Source organism: Rhinolophus hipposideros (genome assembly GCF_964194185.1).
Source record: "Rhinolophus hipposideros genome assembly, chromosome: 1".
In the NCBI taxonomy this organism is placed as follows: Eukaryota; Metazoa; Chordata; class Mammalia; order Chiroptera; family Rhinolophidae; genus Rhinolophus; species Rhinolophus hipposideros.
This window is the reverse complement of record NC_138047.1, coordinates 72995088-73018880: the sequence shown is the minus strand read 5'-3', so window position 1 is coordinate 73018880 and position 23793 is coordinate 72995088. Positions and strand designations below refer to the sequence as shown.

The window sequence follows — 23793 nt, the reverse complement described above, 5'->3', positions numbered from 1 at the left end:
AAATGTGTAAATTTGGGCATGTCTCTTAACCTCACTGACCTTCAGCTCCTTAATCTAGACAGAAACAGAGCCATGCTGTCATTGTTTGAGACCCTGGATCTCAAAATTCCAAAACCCGATAATTTGAAGTAATCAGATATAAATCTAATTTCTGATTTCTGAAACTCTGACTTCCTTGGACTCACACTCCACATGGCAAAACTGACTGGAGTTGAACAGAGAATTCCTCTTTAGACTGGGCACATGCTTTCTAGTTTGCCATAGTCCCACCATTTCCTGTTGTATCCCTACCTTGAGGTCCCTTGTTAGCTGTCATTCATCGTGTTTTTAGTATAGTAGAGAAGTATTTTTTAAGCTTTGTCTTTTATCAAAGGTGAGAAAATGAAAGACACATTTGTTTTTCAAGGAAAATGAGAGTATGTATCTTTTTGAAAATAAAAAAAATATTCCTTTAGATTTAACATGCAAAAAAGCATATCTCTATTCAAAAGACTACCATTTAACCCTCTTTAATCATATAGTTTCATTTGGGATTGGAAACCCTGCTATGCACATTAGAAAGCCATTGAAAAAATATCTAAGGAAGAAATGATCAGATCCACATTTTAGAAAGAGTACTCTAGCAGCATGTGAAAACTAGTGAAGAGGATGAATGCTGGGAGAAAGAATATCTGTTACATAGTAGAAAAATGGTCTCAAGAAGAGGTGACAAAGTCCTGAATGACATGTTTATAGTGGAGAAAAGAGAAGAGGATTGATTCAAGGGGTAGAATTGTTAGAATTTCAGGAACCCAATGGATATTAGAAGTAGAATGACTTTGGATTTTAGGAATGGTTGACTGTATGGATGGTGATACTATTCATGGAGCCAGGAAATTCAGAGAAATAGTGTCTTGGGGAAAGGTGAGGGAGTGTAGCATTACTCTACAGCAGGAATTGGTACCTGTTTTTTGGACAGCCCACAGGTGAAAATGGTTTTACATTTGTAAATGATTGAATAAAATCAAAAGGAGAATATTCCATGATGTGCAAATTACATAGAATTCAAATTTCTGTGTCTATAAATAAAGTTTTACTGGAACAAATTCAGTCCTTTATTGTCTATACCTGTGTCCACATTATGATGACAATTAAGTAGCGGAGACAGAAACCCTATGTGGCATTCTCATAACTGTACATGGCTGCTTGATGCACTACAAATTGCAGTGACAAAGTTATGACTGCCTAGTGTTGTCATACCACAACATTTCATTTTCACTATCATGTCAAAACAAGAAAAGTGTACTTCTAACGTTACGCATTTAAAGTGGTACATGGATTATTTGCTATTGAATTAGATGGAAAACCACTATTTTATGCAATGACATTATAGTTATGCTATAAAAATACAACATACACCTATATTACCAGACTAAGCATTCACATATTCACAATTCATAGAAAAGTTATCATCAGATAAATTAGAAAATATAAACAAAGTATTGCTCACAGCAAAATTTCTTCACAAAAATAAAAAATGAAAATGAAGCTGCAAAGTTAAGTTTCTGTGTGGCTCATCTGTTAGCCAAACAAGGAAAGGTGCTTACTCATGATGATTTAATTATAGTGTATTTTAACTACAGCAACCAAAGAAATATTTCCTGGGGGAAGAAAGGGAGGGACTTGTTTAAGAATAGCCTTTCAATGAGAATAGCTACTTGAAGTGGTGAGGACACTGGGGGGGACTATCAATTTTCAACTAAAATACAAGGTAAATGAATTTTAGTGCTTGATGAGTTGACAAATATGACTGATACTGCTTAGTGTTGTTATTTTTTCAAGAAGTCAATGCTGAGCATGAAGTGACTGAAGAATTAGCCTCTATAAAGTGTCTGCATAGCAAGAATATTTTCAAAATTGAGAAAACATCAATTCAGTACAACTTGAAGTGGAATCTGCTAAGATGTGTTACAACTGATTGTGAATATGTGAAGGATAGAAAAAGGCTTATTGAATAAACTGACAAAGTTCGTGAAAATGTAAGGTGTTTAAAGCTTATGGTTCTTCATTACATTATTCATAAGCAAGTATTTTTATGGGGAAAATATTTTAAACTATCATGTATTACGAAACCAGTAGTATCAATTCCGTTCACTATCACAGATATAACCATGGTCAGTTCTGTACACTTTGATAATAAAAGCTGAATATCCTGACTTGCCTTATCACACAGTAGTTTAATGGCTTAGCAGTTGTAGAGTTTCACTGTGATTTTTTTTTTTAGCTCAATGGTGAGAATGAAATTTCTGAACAAAAAAAGCCTTCAACCCCCATTATCAAATAATGAATGGCTTTGGAAATGAGATTTTGTGGCAGATTTGATGTTTCCTGGAATTTGACCTGAAAATCAAGGCAAAACCGTGTTTGTGTGGAAACTCATACTATGTTATCATTTTGACAACATTTTTTGTATCACAAGAAATAATCAATCTGCTTTATATACTTCTGTGCTATCTAAAGTTAAAACAAGAAGCAAAATATCCATGCATATACAAATTGGCAACAGATATATTTTGCAAGCTCAACTACAGTTCCAGCAGTGTTTTTCAGATCTCATTTCAAGTGCAAAGGAAACTTCCACATATCAAAATGCATTTAGCTATGCAATTGAGGAACCTCCACCTAACTTTCAATTGGAAGTGGTTAACCTGCAATGTAATAGTATGCTAAAGGACAAATATTAAGAGAAGCATCTAAAAGAATTCTGTAAATGCCTTCCATACAATGAATATGCTCATTAAAATCATATGCCTATGGATTAATAGCAATTCTTAGCTGTATGAAAGCATACTTCAACAACAAAGTCCATAAAAGTCACATTACGGATTTGCATTAACAAATAAAAATCTGCAGTCAATTCTGATGATAGGCTAACTTTGAATCTCAATTAAGTAAAATGCTATCTCAAACAAAAATTAGTCTTTTCAGTAGACCTGTAGTACCATAATTTGTGCTCAATTAATGTTGTATTTTGAAATTCATCAATAAAAATTTTGTAAACAGTTGTTTTCTCTCATCATACATATTTTCTTTTATCTATGGAGTATCTTTGATTTTGCCTGTTGGACTGCAGAAAGCCTAAAATGCTTATCATCTGTGCCTTTATGTAAAAAGTTTGCATACTTCTCCTCTAAGGTGATGCTATTCAAAGTGCAGCAGCATGTGGGAAAGTCTTGACAAGGCAAATTATCGACCCACCCCACACCCACTGAATCAGAACTTCTGAGGGTGGGCCCAGTAATTTTTAAAAACTAAGCTTTCTAGATGACTCTTACGCAAGCTGAAGTTTGAAAACCACTGCTCTTAAACAGGATTTTAGAGATTGAGTTCCATCCCCTTGGATAAATTATTTAATCCTGTGAGTCAGTAAAATCGTGATAGTGTTACCCACTTTATACAACTGATGATGGGATTAAAATTAAATTTAAAAAATATGAAAAAGGAAGTAAAGCTAAATATAAACTGGTATCAATCATTCTTAATAAGTGGTAATTATTAATCCAATGGTGTGTTGGAGCGCTCCCTTGTACCAGCACATGAGATATGATTATTAAATTTTCAGAAACATTGTTGGGAGTTATTAAAATAGCCATCACTGAAAATGAAATTGTATAAACTTAAACTAAGTAAGCTATATTAAAACAGAGGTATTGATACTCAGAACACCTCACTACTTACTTATTACATTTTACTATTATCTGTGCTCATGAGGTTATTATGTCTATATGGTAGATATTCTACATAACGGTGTGCTGCATCTCATCTCTTCCCAACTATGCATTCACAAGAAATCAACGAGCACAAATCTGAGTTTTTTGGAGAAGTGCTTTTGGTTAAACATTAACCATTACATCTGGTGATAATTATCAAAAATCATACAATGAATTCAGTTTTGAACTCAATGAGTTTGAATTAACTCTGCATGTAGAGATGTCTAGTGAACAACTAGATACAAAGATGGGGCCCAGATATCTACACATATTTAGGCACCAACAGTATATAAATAATAGCTGAAGCCATAAACATGGACAAAATTGAGCAAAAACAGTCTTTAGAGAGAAGGCCAGATACTGAGCACATACGGAAAAAATTCATTTTGTGAACAAAACGTCAGAAAGACTGGAGTTTACAAGTACAGCCAATCGTGGCTAGCAGTTCAATTTAACTACTTCCATTTACCACTATCCTGATTCTCAGTTTTAACTCCAGGGATGCTTCTTGTAACAAACATTGTATAAACAGAAGGCAATGAGGAAACCAGATTACTCTGCAATTTGAATCCAGCATCAGTATCTCGGCCAGCACAGGTCATGGTATTCCAGGCCACCTAGTTAGACAAAACTAACCAGTTGGTTCAAACCCTGAAATTGCTACCTCAAGTACATATTGTGCTTTAAAAACTAAAGAAAAACTAGTTATATAGGATGCTTAAAACATATTTCAGACATCAATGATACTGGGTATATTTCAAAAGTTTAGTTTCAAAGAATCATAGAATTTTAGAACCAAAATAGACTTTTTATCTTAATTTATTATTGTTTTTCTCTCCACAAGAAGGGCTATTTGCCAAGACAAATGTCTAGGAAAGTATTTTAAATTAAATTTTTTCTTATTGTTATCCATTCACTTGGTTATCTAAAATGACCACGTTTCCCTGAAAATAAGACCAATACTTATATTAATTTTTGCTCCAAAAGACACATTAGGGCTTATGTTCAGGAGATGTCATCCTGAAAAATCATGCGAGGGCTAATTTTCCGGTTAGGTCTTATTTTCGGGAAAACACAGTAACATGGGGTTCCCTTCCCAAAGGAGTGAAATTTCCTTCTCCAGTCTTCCTGACGGTCCATGAGTGGGTATTAAAAATTTAGGTAATTCTTATGACTACTGTGGTGCCACCTATAACTCCAGAATTGCCAAGTTCAAATTCAGGTGGTCTGGAATCTCTGGAGAAAGCAACCAAAATGTTTCCCCAAAGGCACCTGGAAGCTCCAACATTCCACTGTGAAAGTTAACACTATTTTTCTCAAAAAAAAAAAAAAAAAATTAAGGTTAATATCACTTTCCAAATAGTAGTATTAGAGACTTCAGAATAGGACCTTACCAAGGCTAGTGAATTTAGCCTTTCTCCCATATGAAAAAAATGGGCATATACAAAATAAATATAATGCTATCATAAAAAATATATTGAAATAGTCAATCTAGCATGTATACCTTTCAAAAAATAATTTTAGTGATTACGAGCTTACAAAAATATTTTGTCACTCTACCTTGACTTGCAAAGAGAAGTAAAAGTATTATTTTTTACTGTTCATCCATGAAATCACTCCTGGACTTAAAAAAACAAAAATATATCTATACTGCTAAATACGTATTCACAAACAAAACTCTAGAAAAATCCCAAACTCTAGAGAAATCCCAAATTCACAAGGACTAATAGTAAGTAAAAAGGGATAAAACCATTCACCAGTAAAAAAAAAATATCCTTTATGCAAAATGCCATGTAAAATTATAAAACCATTCCTAAACTTACTTTGCAGGACAGATACTGCAAAATAAAAGTTACTACACTAAGTCACAAAGACATTAAAAAAAAATGGAATGGCAAAAATATGTGAGGCACTGTGGTGAGACTGTACAAATTATTCTCAGGGAAGAAAATAATGTGTCATTCCATCACTCCATGTAAAGTGCAACATGTTAAAAATGTTTAAGTAAATCCAGGCTAATTTACTTAAGTAGCATGGAATATAACATGACTACACATAGCAAGGAATATAACATGACTATACATAGTAAAGGACTGTAACATGACTATAGGAATATAACGTGACTATACATAGTAAACTCTGTTTCCACTTACTCATTATCACTTAGCCTTTACAACTGACTTCCCCTATCTACCACACCTCTTAAAGCTGCTTTTTGGAAAGTATACTGGGTAACATACTATCCAAACCACATCAACTTGGATCCAAGCCTTTTCTCAGTTCCTATCAGATTGTTCTGAAGCAACAGGCTTTTTTGACCATTCACTCTTTCTTGAAACCAACTATAGGCCAATTCTAATCACTCCTACCTACTTCTTTTTTTCAGGGTCAACTCCTTTCATTCCTTTTTCCTAACTATGGGGTCTTAACTATTCCTCAAGATTCTAACCTTAGACAAATTTTCTTTGTTGACTCTCATACTCCTACCTAACTTCAAGTATCATCTCTGGATATTTGTGGATAATTTTCTGATCTCTAGTTTGGATTCTTTTTGAGAGTATAAATAACTGTCTGTTAGATACTTTGTACGAGTATAAATAACTGTCTGTTAGATACTTTGTACCAAGTTTCAGTCAGTCAACAATTTTTTTACTGCATAGCTACTATGTGTCAGACACTAGAGTTAGAAATGTATCCAAAACTTAATATGAAAAGTTCCTGTCATTAAGGAGCAGAAAATCTAAATGGCAGACCAAAAAAGCCCAACTCAACAGATCCCAAATTGAGTTTTCATGTTCCCTCTTCCAATGGATTAAATATATATTAATAGATTCTGCATTCTCATTACAGCCAAGTCAATAATAATATGTGACTCTTTTTTCAATTCCATATTCAATCAGTTGCCAAGTGAATCCTGTTCTTTATTTGCAATATTCTATTCCTATTGCTAGAGCCCAGTTCAGGCCATTAAATATTTTCATCTAAATTGCAACAACCACCTTCTGAAGCATTCTTTATTTTCTCATCTAATTTATCCTGCACTCAACTGACAGATTAATTTTCCTAAACCACACATGTGATCCATCACTTAAGTACATAAAAATGTTTAATGGTCCTTCAATAGACAAGTCAAGTCCAAACACTTCTGCAGCTTGGCATTTATGGTCCTCCATTATCTGGTCTTTATCTATTGATACTTTTTCATCTCTGCCACGTACTATTTCCTCACGTTTTGCTCCTGCCAAATATGGCTATTTAATCATATCTGGAAACCCCTTGAATACTGCCTATCTCTCTCTGTCTTCATTTGTCATTTCTTTCCTCCCATCCCCAACCTGATTAACAGTCTCCAATCATTTGTACCTTTACGAAGTCTAACCACACTTTGGTTCAAATAACATCATTTTTCTAAAATCTTTTTCCACCCTCTAACTCTATTATACATGTAAAGGCTATTTTTTTAATATCATTTATACTTTATTTCTACTATAGTTATCTGTGTATGTCATACTCTTCCTGTTAATATTATAAGCAACTTGAAATCAAATGTCTTATATACCTTTGTCCTTCCACAATACACTGCACATGATTGACATTCAATAAATATTAAGTACATGTTGAGTTTATAATAAAATACATATATAAAATAATAGCATAGTTCATAAAATTATATAGGAAGTTTCCTTCAGTTCTTATAGAGAAAAATTACTGCCATGAGAATTTTTTAAAAAGTTGCCTTATTTACTTCTTAAAAAGACAGATGAAAAAGTGTTTTCCCCTAGCATTAATCAGTATACCTTCTACCTCTTACATGTACATGAATTATTATAATAACTTCCTTGGCTCAGAATATAAAATGGCTTTCCAAGGTTTAAATTTTACATTATTGCACGTACCTACTGATGACACACTAAATCACCTTACCATTGAAAACAACCTTGTAGAAGGAAATGGCTTGCCTGGAGGATGCCCTCAAACCCATACTTCTCAGACAACCCACCTTTTTTTGTTGTTTTTTTAGAGAGGAGCAGTTATAGTATAATTATACATCTCTGTTCCCACTTTCTCCACACCTCCAATTAACATCTAGCAACCCAAATGTTTTCCAGAGACCATACTTTCAGGTTCACAAGTTAAAAATAATAGATGGGTTTTAAATTCAACAGTTAATTCACCAAAAATTTCCTTAATACCTAGTATGTGGAAAGCACTGTGGGGGACACAAAAATTAGTAAGACATAATTTTCATCTTCTAGAACTCATTATTAAATGCACAACAGACATACATAAACAGTTCCATTATAAAGCAGATTATGTAAGTTCTAAAAAGCTTCCCAAGGTACAAACAGAATGCTATAAGGAGAGAGAGATGAATTTAATTAAAGAGTTATCTGAGAAGCTTCAAATAAGAGATGGATTTCTATTTGGCCTTTTCTAAAAAAAAAAATCATTCAATAACATTCAAGATTTTCAGGATTAATTATTTTTGAGTAAATAATTTTGTTTCAAGTATTTTTATTCACTAGTATTGAAGAATTGGGAGTTTTTCCATTGAAAAGGTACTGATTTTACATGTTAGTTAAAATTTTAGCTAAATAGATTTTTTTAAAGCTCACCTTGAAACATGAGAAGATGTATTTTACAGACTCCTCTTGTGGTATATAATTAAGAAGAAAATTTTTATGTTCAAGAAAAAGACACAACGTGTCCAATAATCTAAATATTTACTTAAAATTCTACTCCCAGAGAAAGGCTAGGTACATATAAATGGGCCACTCTGTTTTTCCAAGTGTTTGTTCAGCATACCAATAGTACATTAAAAGGGAAAAAACTGAACAACTGAAAATGAAATTCAAGGCCCTAGATTCATTTTTCATTCACACCACCTCCTCCTCCAACGCTGGCTTCTTCCATATATATATATATGGTTAAAGGTGTAAATCAGACCTTGAAGAATTTGCTTTTCAAGTAGGCTCTCACGACACCATTTCTAGATTTAGATAACTTCTTGAAGATTCTGAGTTGCCATGACCTCACTCTGGACATGCTGAACACTGGGGACAGATGAAAGGATCACACTCATCTCAAGCTTAAAATAACTTGCACAGAAGGGGTGGGAAAAGTCCGAGGTGACAGATGACAACGGAGCACATTTTAAAAAGAGGAAATTATACGACAGGAAGGAGTGAAACAAACTGGGGAACACACAGAAGTATGCGATTCCAAATTGCTACAATCAAAAACAACAAAACTTTGGCTTTCAATTACATTACAGAATCCATCAGACGTTTTTGTCATTACGGAACTTAATCGTCGAACAACATATGAAAAACGGTTAGGAGAAATTACATGTCGTTTTCCAAACCATATTTGTATTTCAATATCTCATTCAAAACCAACCTCTTGAGATGAACTACGTAAATACAAAGGAGCCCAACTCAGATTATGTCGATTTAGGCAGGGGACGCTGGGAACGAGTAACTAATCTAATCTAAGTTGGGTACCATGTCACACGGCGCAGATGTCCGCTACAGCAGACAGGCGAGGGAACCCCGTACACGGGTCGAGCACAGGAATCCCGCACCCTGTAGTCACCCAACAGTATCAACCGCGAGGGGCTCTATCCATCCTTCCCACATTCCTCGTGGCCTCTGACAAGTCACCCTTTCAACCTGTGAGGCTGTCCACTCCGGCTCATCGAAAATAATTTCCGTGCAGGTGGTAACATCACCCTCACCAACTACTTGCTCACACTTCCCCACCTCGGGATGCGCCGTCCCCACGGCGGGGAAAAGGTCGCCCCGCCAGGGAAGTTAGGTGAAGCGGTCTTTCTCGGGGTCGCCCCCGCGCCTGCAGCCCCGCCGCCGCCGGGGAAAGGAAGCCGGCGGCCTGGGGAGACCGGCGGGCGGGCAGAGGAGGCGAGCCCGCGAGGCAGGCTGCGCGGGGCCCCGGGCCCGGCTCGGGCAGGAGGAATGGAGGAGGGGAGGCGAGGCGGCGCGGCCCGACCCCACCCCACGCCGGGGACCCTCCCGGCCCGCGGACCCGGCGCGCGCGCCTCGCGCCCCGACTCTCCCCGGAGGCAGCGCCGCGGCTGCACCCCCGGGGCTCGGAGAAATCCGGCAACTTTGCGCCGAGAAAGCTTCCCACCCTGCCACACGCCGAGCGGGAGGAAAATGTCAGGCGATGACGGGGGAGGAAGGGTGACTTACCCATGTTCCTCCCGCGGGCGAGGGGCCGGCAGGGCGAGGCGCAGGTCTCCGGTGCAGGCGTCGCGGCGCTGTGGCCTCCCTCTGCCTCGCTCTCGCCCGCAGCCGGGAAGGACCCGCGGGGGGTGGCCGCCGGGGAGGAGCAGCTGCTGCTGCAGGCGGCGCGGCCGCGGCGGGGACGAGCGGCGGGGGGCGGGGCGGGGCGGGGCGGGCGGGCGGCGGAGGCGCGGGGCGGCCGGGAGACCGCCCGCCCCGCCGCGCGGCCCGAGCGCCCCGCCCTCCCCGCCGAGCATGCTCAGTGCGCCGTCTGGCTCTCCCCGCGGCGAGGGAGTCGCGGCGTGCGGGTGGGCGTGTTTGCGCACCGGCTGCCGCCGCCGCCGCGGAGGACCTTGGTGGCGACCCCTGGGGGGCGGAGGGTGGGCCGCGAGCAGGCCACGCTCAGGCGCGGGGGTCCTGCGCCCGAGCCGCCACGGTCCGGCTCGCCCCAGGCTTGCCACGGGGCCCGCGCCACCCCCACTCCCGGCAAACGGGGCTCCCCGGCTGCCCAGGCGGGAGGTGCCCGAAGGAGGAGACGCTGGGCCGCCTCAGCCAGGGCTGGACGGTGAGGAAACAAAGCGGACGTCCTGAAACGAAGCAGGATGGACGGAGAGCGACGTAGCCAGGGGCTGGGGACCTGGGGACGCCCGCGTGCCCAGCCGCCGGTGGCCCCGCTGCGCAGCGAGCGGGGAGGGGGCCGCGGGGAGGGCGTTGCAGGTTAGCGGGCTTGTCAGTGGGACGGCTCCAGGCTGCCCTGGCTGTGGCTCGTTTAGAAACGGAGAGTTCCGGACAGCCGAGGACAGTGACCGCCCCAGGATTTCCTCCGGGAATATGTCGTTCTCCTTCCTCAAGAGGGCGGGCTTCCCTTCCTCATCCCCCGGAGGACGCCTGAGAAGCCGTTTAGCAAGGGGTGCCCTCGCCGTCGGGCTGCACCCAGCTCCGCCCGGCTCCCTAGGAACGGGGCTGGCTGGCTCGGTCACCTGGGCCGCGGATGGCTCCCCGCACCTCCCAGGTGCGCGGGGAACCTGAGCCGGGCGCTCCCTTTTGAGGGCTCCTCCCGGCTGGGCACGCGCCCCAGGTGCGGGCCGGTTTTTGGTTTTTGCCCTGGGAGAGGAGGCTGCAGGGCATCTTCCCTTTCTCCCCACCTGGTCTTGCCCTGACCCTTCTGTATTTGGAGTTGAGCAGTCAGGGCGCAAGGGAGAGGGGAGCGGTCAGCAGCATACTTGGTGGGAGGGATATGCTGAATAGCTGAAAGGAGGTTTCTTTTCCCCTTTCAAATTTTACTCTTTCAATCCAATGTTGAGAAAAGGTGCATTTTTCCTCCCTGCATCCGTGGGCCCTTCTTAGATCAGATCAAATTTCCGTTTGTATGACAGAAGTTACTGCAAGCACAGAAGTCAGAATGAGCCCTGCAATTTGTTCAGCAGAGAGCAGATTTTATGTGACTTTTCTAAAACAAAAATGAAACCGTTAAAAAGAGGTTTAGTGAAACAAAATACCATGTAAGTGCAGAAGGCACAGCTATAAAACTTCGGACGCACAAGACAGTGAGGCACCTCACTGTTGTGTTACACCCCATCCCTTGCTGTGATTTTAGGATGATCTTTCTGTTTGCCTCAAAGTAATCTTACAAGGTTGAATTAGTTTCCAGCTGGTGTAACAAAATACCAAAACCTGGGTGGCTTAGAACAAGAGGAACAGGTTCTCTCAGTTCTAGAGGCCAGATGTCTGAAATCAAAGTGTTGGCAGGGCCATGCTCACTCTTGAAGGCACCAAGGGAGGATTTCTTCCTAGCTTCTGGAACGTCCTTGATTTGTAACATAACTCCAGCCTTCTCCTGGCACGTCTGTTCAATTTTCCATTCATAAGGACACCACCAGTCTGATTTGGGGCCTAACTACTCAAGTATGACCTCATGTTTAATTATATCTGCAATAACCCTATTTCCAAAAAGGTCACATTCCGAGATACTGGAGGTTAGGACCTCAACATACGAATTTGCAGGGGACACGATTCAATCCATAACACACACCAATGCAAGCTCCAACCTCCACCCTCCCTTGTCCCCCCCCACACACCCATACCATATTCCACATTCATTTTGGACCACTCCGGAAGACCACCCTGGCGCATTTGTATTGCTCATTTTTTGTGCCTTGGTCTTTCCTTAACCTTCAATAATCTTTTCCTGTTTCTCTAGTTCACTTGTTTCACTTTTTCTGCTGGTTTTTTTTTTTGTAATTAGTTACAATAATTTAATTACAATAATGTCTAAGAGTATCTTCTGTCTTTCATTTGGATATATAAATTGAAACTAGCAGCAAAAATAGTTGATGCAGCTTTGTGACCTCCCACCCCATGCTAGTGCCTTTTTGTTTTGCTTGAAGCCACAAGCCATCCCCTCAGCCCTTTTACCACTTTAAACCACAGGATTGTTCAGGCATATTGCACACAATGAGTCAGTCCCAACACCGATGTTTAACCATGGTGAGACCCAATACAGTCGTCCCCCCTTATCCACACTGAGTACATTCCAAGCTCCTAGTGGGTGCCTGAAACCACAGATGCTACTGAACACAATATATGCTATGTTTTTCCTGTACATCTGTACATACATACCTATGATAAAGTTTATAAATTAGGCACAGCAAGAGATTAACAATAACTAGTAAATAGAACAATTATAACAGTATACTGTAATGAAAGTGATATGAATGTAGTCTCTCTCTCTGTCTTTCTCTCTCTCTCTTTCTTCCTGATAACCAATCCAATAACTGAGATGGCCAAGTGAGTAACTGTTGGGGAGTGGATATGCTGGACAGATGATTTACATCCTGGACAGGATGGCGTCAGATTTCCTCACACTAATCAGACTAGCGCATCATTTAAAACTTATGAATTGTTTATTTCTGGAATTCCCCATTTAATATTGTTGTACTCTTGTTGCCCACAGTTAACTGAAGCCTAGGAAAGTGAAACCTCGGTAAGGGGGCACTGCTGTACTGCCTACTGCATGCACAAGTGGACTGGTAGAATGCTTACCCCACACACGTTAGTTCCCCTCTCTATTTTAGGAATATAACATTTTTCTCATACTTTTACTTCATGTTTTGGTTCAGAAGTTACCTGCATGAGGCCTTCCTTAGCCATTTTACCTAAAATTTCAGTACTCTCTCCCACTTCGTATGCCCATTTCCATACTTTATTTTTTCCTTAGCACTTATCATTAAGGTTTATTTTGTTTATTGCCTGTCACCCCGATTTTAATTTGAGCTCCCCAAGGACAGAAATTTTTGTCTGCCTTATTTGCCATTATGTTGCCAGTGCCAGAAGAATGCTAACACGTAACAAGTGGTCAATAAAAATTTGTCGTATGAATGAAAGTCTTTTTATTCTTTCTTTTGGAGTTTTTATTCTGAAAGAGCAAGACTATTGTTAATATTCTTTTTGTAAACTCTAGCATTTCACCAAGTAAACTTATTCAGTAAAAGTTTATAGGGATGATGGTGATGATGATGATGACAGCTGCTGTGTTGCTTCTATCTTAAGGAGTCCTCCACTGGGTGGAATGTAGTCTTTGTACTAATTTATGCACCCATGCCCTCCTCAGTGATGTATTGAGTGCTTAGTATGTATGAGGCTCTATGATGGGAACTTGGGATAAAAAACTATGGTCTCTGTCCTCAAAAAGCTTATGTTAGAAAAACTTCTTTGATGATAACTCTAGTCGTTGATCATATAAATACTAGGAAATAATCACCTGATGTCAAAAGAGTTTTCCAGAAATAAGTCTGTTAGTGCCCATGCTCCATGTTAGGCAATGGTCACAATTTGATTAGACTTGCTACAAGATAAAGGAGGGCATTCTGGCCCAATGCAGACATTTTCAAATTCTACCTAAAAATCCATATTCATAAAGTATCACAGATTTATCTGAGTATCAATTTATTGTTGAAAATTGGTTTGTAATTATTCAATAGCTTTTGGTAGTGTGGGGAGTATCAAGGAAAATGTTTTTTAGAAAGGATCAGAAGCACTACATTTTAGCAATGTTTATAACATAACTTCCCTCCACAGGGGTTAGAAGGTGATTTAAACTATTTAAAGGAAATGGTAGGGGCAGAGCTAAAGGAAGTAAAAAGAGTTTCTTCAAAGAAAATAGAGAATTGATTGCCTTCACCATGATGCTCTGAATATCATTTAAGGGAATCCCACTGGAGTAGTTAACTGAACTTTGCAGTGATAAAAACTGATTTGGCAGTGAATAGTTTTCTGCCTAAACACTTTATTTTTAAAAAGCCTCAGTGAGATTAGGGTAATGCAGTATGAACAATTGAAATGTCTTAATCCCTGAAATGTCATAACTGTAACCCTATCCCATCACTTCTCATTTACTTAATATATTAACCATTTTCCAAATCTTATGAAATCTAAATTTCTTTTACAGTTGTATTACGTCAAACTGACTAATGTCCACATATTGCAAATAAATATATACGTAAATTGTATGTATATTGTTAGATAAGATAAAAACACTTTACAATTAATTGAGTAGTTATTCAGCATCTCTTTTGAGCCTAGCACTGTGCTAGGTGATACCGTGTTTCCCCGAAAATAAGACCTGGCCGGACCATCAGCTCTAATGTGTCTTTTGGAGCAAACATTAATGTAAGACTGGATCTTATATAAGATTACTATATTAAAATAAGACCAGATCTTATATTAATTTTTACATAAGACCGGGTCTTATATTAACTTTTTTCTCCAAAAGACACATTAGAGCTGATGGTCTGGCTAGGTCTTATTTTTGGGGAAACACAGTATAAGAGATAGCTACAGGTATGTATCATGCAAAACAAGAGTAGAATCAGTCTGTTTTTAAAGTTTCTTCCTAGTAGAAAATCTCCTGAGCCTCTCAGTGCTAACATGTAAAGAAAATTAGTCAAAGAAGTCAAAGATGGTTTCAAAAGGAGAGGCTATGGATGGACAGAAATTTTTTAGGAAAGATAATGGGAAGTAAGGAATCTAGTCCAAGAGAGAGAAAGAGCATGAACTACGGCACAGGTATTCATAAGACCATAAAAAAGGGTACATGTTAGGGCATGCTGGGAAATAAGATTGGAAATTCAGTATAACAGTGTGTGGGGGTAAAAAACAAGCAAAAGAATTTAAACTTGATAAGATAGGAAACAGGGACCCATTGAAAGTTTCTGAGAAATGGAATAACATGGTAAAACAGTATAGGGCAGAAGAAGTTGATGAAAGTAATATTTATGTAGAGTGTGTACCATTCTGTCTAAGAATTAGGTACACAGGGTGATTAAGACACAATTTCAGCCCTCAAGGAGTACAGTGGTAGAGACAGACAAGTAAACAGTGCAAATACAGTGCTGTAACTACCAAGATGCATTGGTGTGGAAGAATATAGGTAGGACATTTAACTCTGTCATGGAAAGCCTCCTGCAGAAGATGCCATTTAAGCAAAGACCTGAAGGATGAATAGAAGTGAATCAAGCAGAAGGCTTTATGTATATGAGCCTAGAGACAAGGGTTTGAATCTTTGATGAACATGTAGTCAGTTCATGCATAGTGTGAAGTATGCAAAGATGTGGGAAAAGAGAAAAGGTCATGGTACAAAAGTGGACAAGAGGCATCAAATTCTGTAGGGCCTCAGTGGCTGAGGCGAGGTGTTGGACATTATCCTGAGGGCAGCAGGGAGCTCTGGGAGGGTTTTAATTTTAAAAATGACATAATTAAATTTATATTTTAGTAGTTGTAGAGGGAAAAGTGGCTAAGAATGAGGTCTAGACTGGAGACCAGGAGACTGTTAGGAGACTGTTATAATATTTCAGGTGTGACTTGAGCTAAAATAGAAACAGTGGGGATAGACAGCAGTGAACAGTCTTGACACATATTAACGAATTGGTATTGGATTGAAGATTGATTAGATGTGTAGTTAAACTATATAACAGCACTAATTGGGAGGTATGATTATCTCAGCTATACAAATTATGAAACATACTCAGAAAGTTTAAATAATTTAACTTAGGATCTATAACTAATTAATGAAGGAGACAGAATTAAAATCTAAGTCTCTCGAATTCAAACCCTCACTTTATATTTTGTGTGACCTCAACAGACTAAAAAATAGTACTGTTTTGAAAAATGTATTTGAAGCAAGAGTTTCTTGTGTAAGTATTTTTTTTCTCCTGCTTCTCTGAAATTTACAAGCATAAAAGAGACTATATATACTACTATAATATTTTATTTATGAATATTTAACAGAGCTACTTTTGATTAGTCTCAGTTATTCTTGAAATAAGATTCAGCCTATTTTAATTTCAGTTGGCTTTGCCATTCTATTGTACTAAAAGGGGGGTTAGAAGCTTGCTATGCCTCTAAGGTTCTAAATCATAACATGCAGGAACAAGTTATATGTGTATGTTTTTAGGTCACTTGACAAGTAAGGGTAAACTTTGTTTCCTTTTCTTTCTCCAAATTTCAAATGTAACTCAGTTTTTAAAGAGTTCATTACTGAGATATCAGCTCAGAAAAGAATAAAATCTCGGGTTACTGATGCCTGACCAAGTTTTCTTACCACATTTCAATGTAATGAGGAAATTGTACCAAAGTAAAATAATAGGTGCCTTGACATCAAGAGACCTAAAGAATGAGACTATTATCATAGAGGGAAAGAAAGTGCAAGATACAAGAATGCTGAGTCCAATTCTATCTCTAACTACCACTTTGGCAGTTAATTCTGTCTTCGGGAACAGTTCACTTTGTATCTGTCTCTCAAATTTCTTCTTTTTAAAAATTGTGAGTGGTAATACATCTGTCAAGGACCGAAATCATGAACTGTCTTTCAAATTGAACATTTTTCTCACTGTGCTTGGCTCTGATAGAAGCATTTAGCTCTATTGCCTAAAATTACCTCTACTCTCCACCCCACCTACTCGAACGTACACATCCTCACAGACTCGCTACAGAAATACTTGTTAGTCTTAAAACATTCTACTGCTCCTACTCTGGACTAGCCTGAGGCAACAGTGGGAAGCACTAATTGAATTAGTCTGATGCTCTTAGGATCACTTATGTGTCAGAAAATCTCCTGTAATACTAACATCTAATGCTAACCACATAAGTTAGGTATTTTACATATAAGGAAATGGAGAATAAAAATATTTTAATTCATTTGCCTAATGTCACGCAACCAATAGAAGGTAGAGTGGAATTTGAACCAAGTCTATTTGATTTCAAAGTTCCTGCTCCTTCCATTTCATCACGCTGCCTTGTCTAAACTTGTTTCCTCACCCCTAACCTCATCTCCACTATGACACTGCATGAGAAAGAGACACCTATGCTTTATCTTACCTACTTCCCTACACTGGCAAGATTACCTGGCTGGTTTCTACCTAGGAAAGCTTTTCAGATGATAGGAAACTAATCAGTAATCTATGCCAATGAATGTATAACCACTGTTTCGCTTGTGAAACAAGCATTTTAAGAGTGGCCTTTTTTACATTAAAAAAAGCAATTCAAAAGAAGAGTTCTGATTAGATTATCTTGCTTTGTCTATGTATGTGTTGCTCAAATCACCAGTAATTGTCCTTTTTCCTACTCTTAAGGTTTTTCAAGATCCTCTTGAGTGTTCCGCTGTCTCCTTTTCAAGGGTCCTCTTTTATATACTTAAAAATTCACCTAAAGACTTCCTTAAGGGGACATGTTCTAATTTAATCTCATCCAACTCCAATTAAACAATGCTTAGTGTTTATAAAGCTTTTATAATAAAAAACTAGCTCAGACTTCTGAACTGAAAAGCCTCATTAATCAGCACGTCTACTTAGAGTTCACTAGTAATTAATTCTCATACTGATGATCCTGAGGGGTTACCAGATTCTGAAGTATTATAGACCGAATAAAGTTTGCTTAATGTACTTCTCAGTGTCCTATGGCTCCTGTAGCAAATTACCACAAAATTATTGACTTCACACAGATTTATTATCTTACAGTTCTGGAGATCAGAAGTCCAAAATGGAGCTCACAAGGCTAAAATCAAGGTGTGAGCAGGGCTGCACTCCTTTCTGGACACTCTAGAGGAGAATCAATTTCCTAGCCTTTTCTAACACCTCAGGGCTGCTCACATTCCCTGGCTCCTGGGCCCCTTCCAGCCAGCAATCACATCGCCTCCTCTCACTCTCCTGCCTCATTCTTTCCCTTATATGAAGGACCCTCGTGATTATGTTGGGGCCACTAAGATAATCCAGGATAATAGCCCCATCTCATCACCCTTCAATGACAGCTGCAAAGTCCCTTTTGCCATGTAAAGTAGCATATTCACAGGTACCTGGGGTGGATATGTTGGGGGTGGAGTGGAGGGACATTATCCTGCCTACCTCAGTAGTTAATATTTATTTTATTCTGGTAAATGTATGAAAATTAGAATCTGTATGTATTGATGATACATATATAATGCGCATATCAAGTATGACTATACTTGATAAATGTATGAACTAGTTATCTACTCATGCTGAACAACAGGCTTTTCATTTTATATGTGTACTTTAATCATTTCATGGATGTACATTTTCATCTGTCCAGATCCATGATCCAGATCCACTTTTTAATGTCCTTTTTTCCTTCCTAGAACCTAGTAATAGTAATAGTTCTACATGTATAAGTTTTCAATAAACATCATTGATTAAGTTGACTCTGTATTCTTGAAGTAATCACCTCTCCAAGGCATTTGCATATCCCGAACCTAGTTATTTTTGTTTGTTTGTTTGTTTTTTAGTAAACAAACCAATTCCTGGTTTTCTGGGTACAAAACAATACAGGAATGTGAAAATTTCACATGGAAATTAATTGGAATAAACACTTTGTAATTATCAAGTCAGCAAGCCAGGTATTAATCCTAAATTGTTATTTCCATGTAGTCATGCATTTATTCAACAAATACTTAATACTATGTATTGATCTATGGTCTAATCCTTGGAGATATAACTGAACAACAATAAGACTTATTCCTTCATTGAGCACATTTGAGTAAGAAGGACAAACAAGCAAATAAACAAACATAAAGATAAGTACTGTGAAGGAAGCAGATAAAGAGGTGGAACAGACAAAAATGGCAGTGGCGAAGTAACTTTATGTAACATTTATAGGAAGGCCACTTTTGGAACCTGATAACTAATCTGAGACCTTAAGATAAGGAAATCAGGCATAGCCAGAGGAGGAAGTTTTCAGGCAGCGGGAGCTGCAAGTGCGAAGATCTTGAGGCAGGAAAACTGCCGATGTGGTTTAGGAAATGAAAGAAGGCCAGAGTAACTGAAGCCTAGTAAGCAGGAGAGAGTGGCAAAAAAAATGAAGTTGCAGAAGTAGCAAAACATCCAATAAAGCAGAATTTGGGGCTTTAAGCCCTCTACATTATTCCAGAATTTAAAACCAAGTGGGAAATAGGATTCAGGAGTCAGATTTGATGGAGATCAAAATAGCTGTATTACTGATTCTGCTCATTGGAGAACAGCATAAAATGGGCTTCTGTTGGTACTGATCCCACTGCCATCATCCTGAAAAAATTTACTTTCCCTGCTCTCCTAAGCAGACTGAACTGCAGGCTTCCCCCAGGGGAAGCTATTTGCTAAAGGGCAAAGGAGAATTAAGCCATTCAGAAAGAAGAAACCAGAGAAGTCTGAGCCACACTTTCTCAGTCCAATTCCCTGTTTTATCAGAGATAGTTAGTTTCCTCTTCCTCTCAGGGGAAAAAAAGGGTACTAAGGAATGAGAGTGGAGGAGCAGTTGCTGAGAGAAACCAGGACTATTTGCATGCTTTTCTTCCTACAGAGAGAAAGTTCTCTCTATGGAATGTATGAAGGAGGGGGATAAATAGGACTCTTCTACTCCCATCAGATGGGTCTCCTAGGCCATGGTACAGAGTCTGAATTTTATTCTAAGTACAAACAAAAAGCAGTGAAAGGTTTTTAGCAGTGGAGTTACACACTGATTTACAGTTTGGAAAGATCCTATTGGTTGCTGTGCAGATGAGTGGAAATAAGGAGAGCTGATGATCAGAGACCTGTGAGAGATTATGTGGCTTGCCCCAGGCTCTAATGGAGAAGGAGAAAAGTAAGAGGATTGGAGGTCCAGAGGTAGAAAGGCTGATGAATTAGATTTAGGGGAAAGAGTCAAGGAGGAATTCAGGTTAGGTGATTAAGGATAATTGAGGCTGAGATGTCTGGTTTAAGTGAGTGGATGGTTAGTGGTGCCATGTACTCAAATGGGAAAAACTGGGAGAGAAAAATGATGGCAGCACAATCATATTCCTTGGATTTGGCAGCAAGAAGATTGTTAGTGATTCTGCAAGAATTGTTTATGTGAATTCTGGAAAGCAAAGCCAGATTTAGAGTTTGAAGAAGGACCAACAGTTGATTGCTTGTGTACATTTTTAAAAGACTTTTGAGTGTAGAGGTGAGCAGAGAAATGACATAAGAAGGGAGATGTGGGATTTTAAGAGATTTGTTTTTTTTTCACACTGAAATGAATGATCCATTGGTGATGCAAAGTAGACAGAATAACTGAAGGTACAAAACCTTTGGAAAGGCAAGAGGGGATGGGACCCAGTGCTCTAGTGGGGCGATAGGTCTGAGAGCCGAACACCAGCAGTGAATCTCTGTAACAGGAGTGAAGATACTGATACAGAGGGGTTGGTAGATTTTATGCCAGGAAGATGGAGACACCCCATTGAATAACGTCTGTTTTATTTACGAAACATAAGGGAGAGGCAGGGGAGGTAGGAGATGTGAGAAGAGAAAAGACAACATGAAGTAGTTGTCTCCACAATTGACTGCAACCCTAAATGCAGAAATTAAGTAGTATTGTGGGAGTGATGAATGTCCATGTGAGCTTTGTAATTATCAATGAAAAATGTAATACATCAGCCTGGTTGTATTTTTCTTCAACATTGTTTTTTAGAGATTCTCATGTGGTCAAAGAACAGTTGCAGTGCAGTTAATAACAGCACATGTGGACTAAAAGGGTAAGATATTTGAAATTTATATTTCAGAGGTAGTTCAGTTTATAATGTCTAGGGTATGACCATGGGAGCAGGTGGCTGAAGAGTAGAGGAAAAGTTAAGAAATCAAGGAACTGAGAGGAAGGTTATAGGCTGAGTCATTCGCATAGGTACTGAAACCACAGAGCATGATGACAAAAATAGGAGTGGAGTGTGAGCCAGGGACTAGGTTACCTACGAGTGAAGAGGAATGGCCAAGAGATCAGCAGGCAGCAACATGATTTAGAGAAGAATATGTATAACCAGATGGCATGAGCTTCAAGGGAGCAGAGGTCTCTGCAGAAGGACAGCAGGGAGCAAGGAGAATATGTACCCCACTTATTGTCCCTGTGGAAGATGGAGTCTGAAGGAAAAAGCAGATGTCATTTGAGAGGGTAAAGTGTCCTCAACTGGAAAGTCAGTTTTGAGTCAAAGATAAAATGGAAAGTTTCCAGAAGATTGAGACTGTAATAGAGGGTTTTGTTATCAATTGTTGCTTAATAAACCAAACCAAAACTCAGTGACTTAAAATAACAATTTTATAATCTCTCAAGATACTATTGGTTGACTGGGCCCAGCTGGGTGATTCTCCTGATTCACGTGATGTTGGAAGGGGCTGAAGTTATCTATGGCTTTGATTGTGCTGGAAATCCAAGTTGGCTCATTTATATATCTGGTGCCTTCATGCAGATGACTGAAAATCTGGGCACAGCAGGAGGCCGAGACCTGCCTATCAATCTTTCTTTCTTTCTTTCTATCTATCTCTATCTATCTATCTATCTATCTATCTATCTATCTATCTATCTATCTATCTATCTATCTGGCTAGCTAGCTATCATCTATCTATCTTTCTCTCATGCTCTCTCATCTCAGGGTATCTCTCTCTTTCATCTCAGGGTCTCTCCCTCTCCACATGAACTTTCAAGCAGTATAGTTGAAGTTCTAACATGGCAGACCAGGGCTCCCAAAAGCATGAAAGTGAAAACTGCCAGAACTTCTTGAGGCTTAGACCAAGAACTGGCTCAGCATTACTTCTGCCACACTGTATTTATTAAAGTGAGTCACCGGTCCAGTCCAGATTCAAAAGAGGGGACTCACAATGATGTCACTATCAGGAGATGAAATCCATTGGGAGCCATCAGTGAGAATAGCTACCACAAGAAACTTGTTGATTCTGACCCGGGCTTTTTAGAGGGCAGAGTGGAAAGGTTGAGATGGAAGTGGGATTTAGTCAGAATAGAAAATTACAGAGCGATATGAGAATGAAAGACCGAGCTGTAACAGAAGATGGAAGGACTTAAACTTCCAAAGATGACTAAGGTAAACAGGAATCTGAGACATGGTGAGACTAGTTCTACTAAAGAAGTGATCTCCAGATATTTTTTTATTATGCGCTCTAAAATTTTTCAAACATTCCTCATACATTATAACTATATAATTATTAATTATATATAATGTTTTACTGTAATACATACTTTGTAGAATGAATATAAAATAGAAATTTTAAAGGGTCTTTAAGAAGGGGAAAAATCAATATAAATAATAAAATGGCAATAACTACGTACCTACCTATAATTACTTCAAATGTAAATGGATTAAATACTCCAATCAAAAGACAGAGTGGCTGCATTGATAAAAACAAGACCCTTACATATGGTGACTACAAGAGACTTACTTCAGATCAAAAGACACACAGAATGAAAGTAAAGAGATGGAAAAAGATATTTCATGAAAATGGGAAAAAAAAATCTGGGGTAGCAATACTTACACCAAACAAAACAGACTCTAAAACAAAGTCTGTAACACGAGACAAAGACCCACGAATCCCACTTTTGGATATTTATCCAAAGAAATCCAAAATACTACTTCTAAGGGACATGTACATCCATATGTTCATTGCAACATTATTTACAGTCGTCAAGATTTGGAGGCAACTTAGGTGTTCATCAATGGATGAATGGATAAAGAAGAGGTGTTACATATACAATGGAATATTATTGAGCCATAAAAAATAATAAAATCTGTCATCTGCAACAACATGGATGGACCTAGATGGTATGGTGCTTAGCGGAGTAAGTCAGACAGAGAAAGACAAATACCATATGATTTAACTTATATGTGGAGTCTAAAGAACAAAATGTACAAACCAACAAAACAGAAACAAATTCATAAATACAGAAAACGTCTTAATGATGCCAGCTGGGAGAGGAGCTGCGGGGGAGTGAAAAGGGGAAGGGATTAAAAAGTACAAATTGATAGTTACAAAATATTCATGGGGATGTAGGATACAGCACAAGGAATATAGTCAATAATATTATAATAACTGTATGGTGTCAAATGGGTACTAGATTTATTAGGGTGATAACTTCGTAAGTTATATAAACTTATAATCACTGTTGTATACTTGAAACTAATACAATATTGTATGTCAACTGTAATTGAAAAGTAAAACAATTATTTTTAAAAGACTGATGAGATTAAAAAGATTAAATAATATTCTATTTATCAATGGTTCAATGACCTTTTTGTCCTGGTGAGAAAGCCTCAACAATTTAAAAGAATCTTGGTTTAATACCTTGTGATATAGTGGCTCAGAGGTCTGGTTCTAAGTTCAGTTTATTCCTATGTGGGTTTTAATGGCTATTTTAGCTGAAAGAGTTATCTCACAAAAATAAGTACAGCCAGATAGAAAAAGTACACCATTAGCTGTGCTTGTTAAATTATGATACGCATTTTTCGATCCCATCCCCAA

The 23793-nt window shown here is 38.9% G+C and overlaps 1 protein-coding gene across 6 annotated transcripts in view; it reads right to left on the bottom strand.

The window, feature by feature from the left end:
* RAP1GDS1 (Rap1 GTPase-GDP dissociation stimulator 1) overlaps window positions 1–10177 on the bottom strand; it is a 124985-nt gene extending 114808 nt beyond the window's left edge. For 3 of the 6 annotated variants that reach the window (XM_081078621.1, XM_081078622.1, XM_081078624.1), the window contains exon 1: window positions 9959–10090. In XM_081078621.1, coding sequence (XP_080934747.1) covers window positions 9959–9962 — 4 coding nt within the window. In that variant the 5' untranslated portion in view covers window positions 9963–10090. Of the gene's footprint in view, window positions 1–9958 lie in introns of all 6 variants that reach the window. The other 3 variants (XM_081078625.1, XM_081078623.1, XM_081078620.1) reach the window with 3 other exon arrangements.
* Between the last annotated feature and the right edge of the window lie 13616 nt (window positions 10178–23793).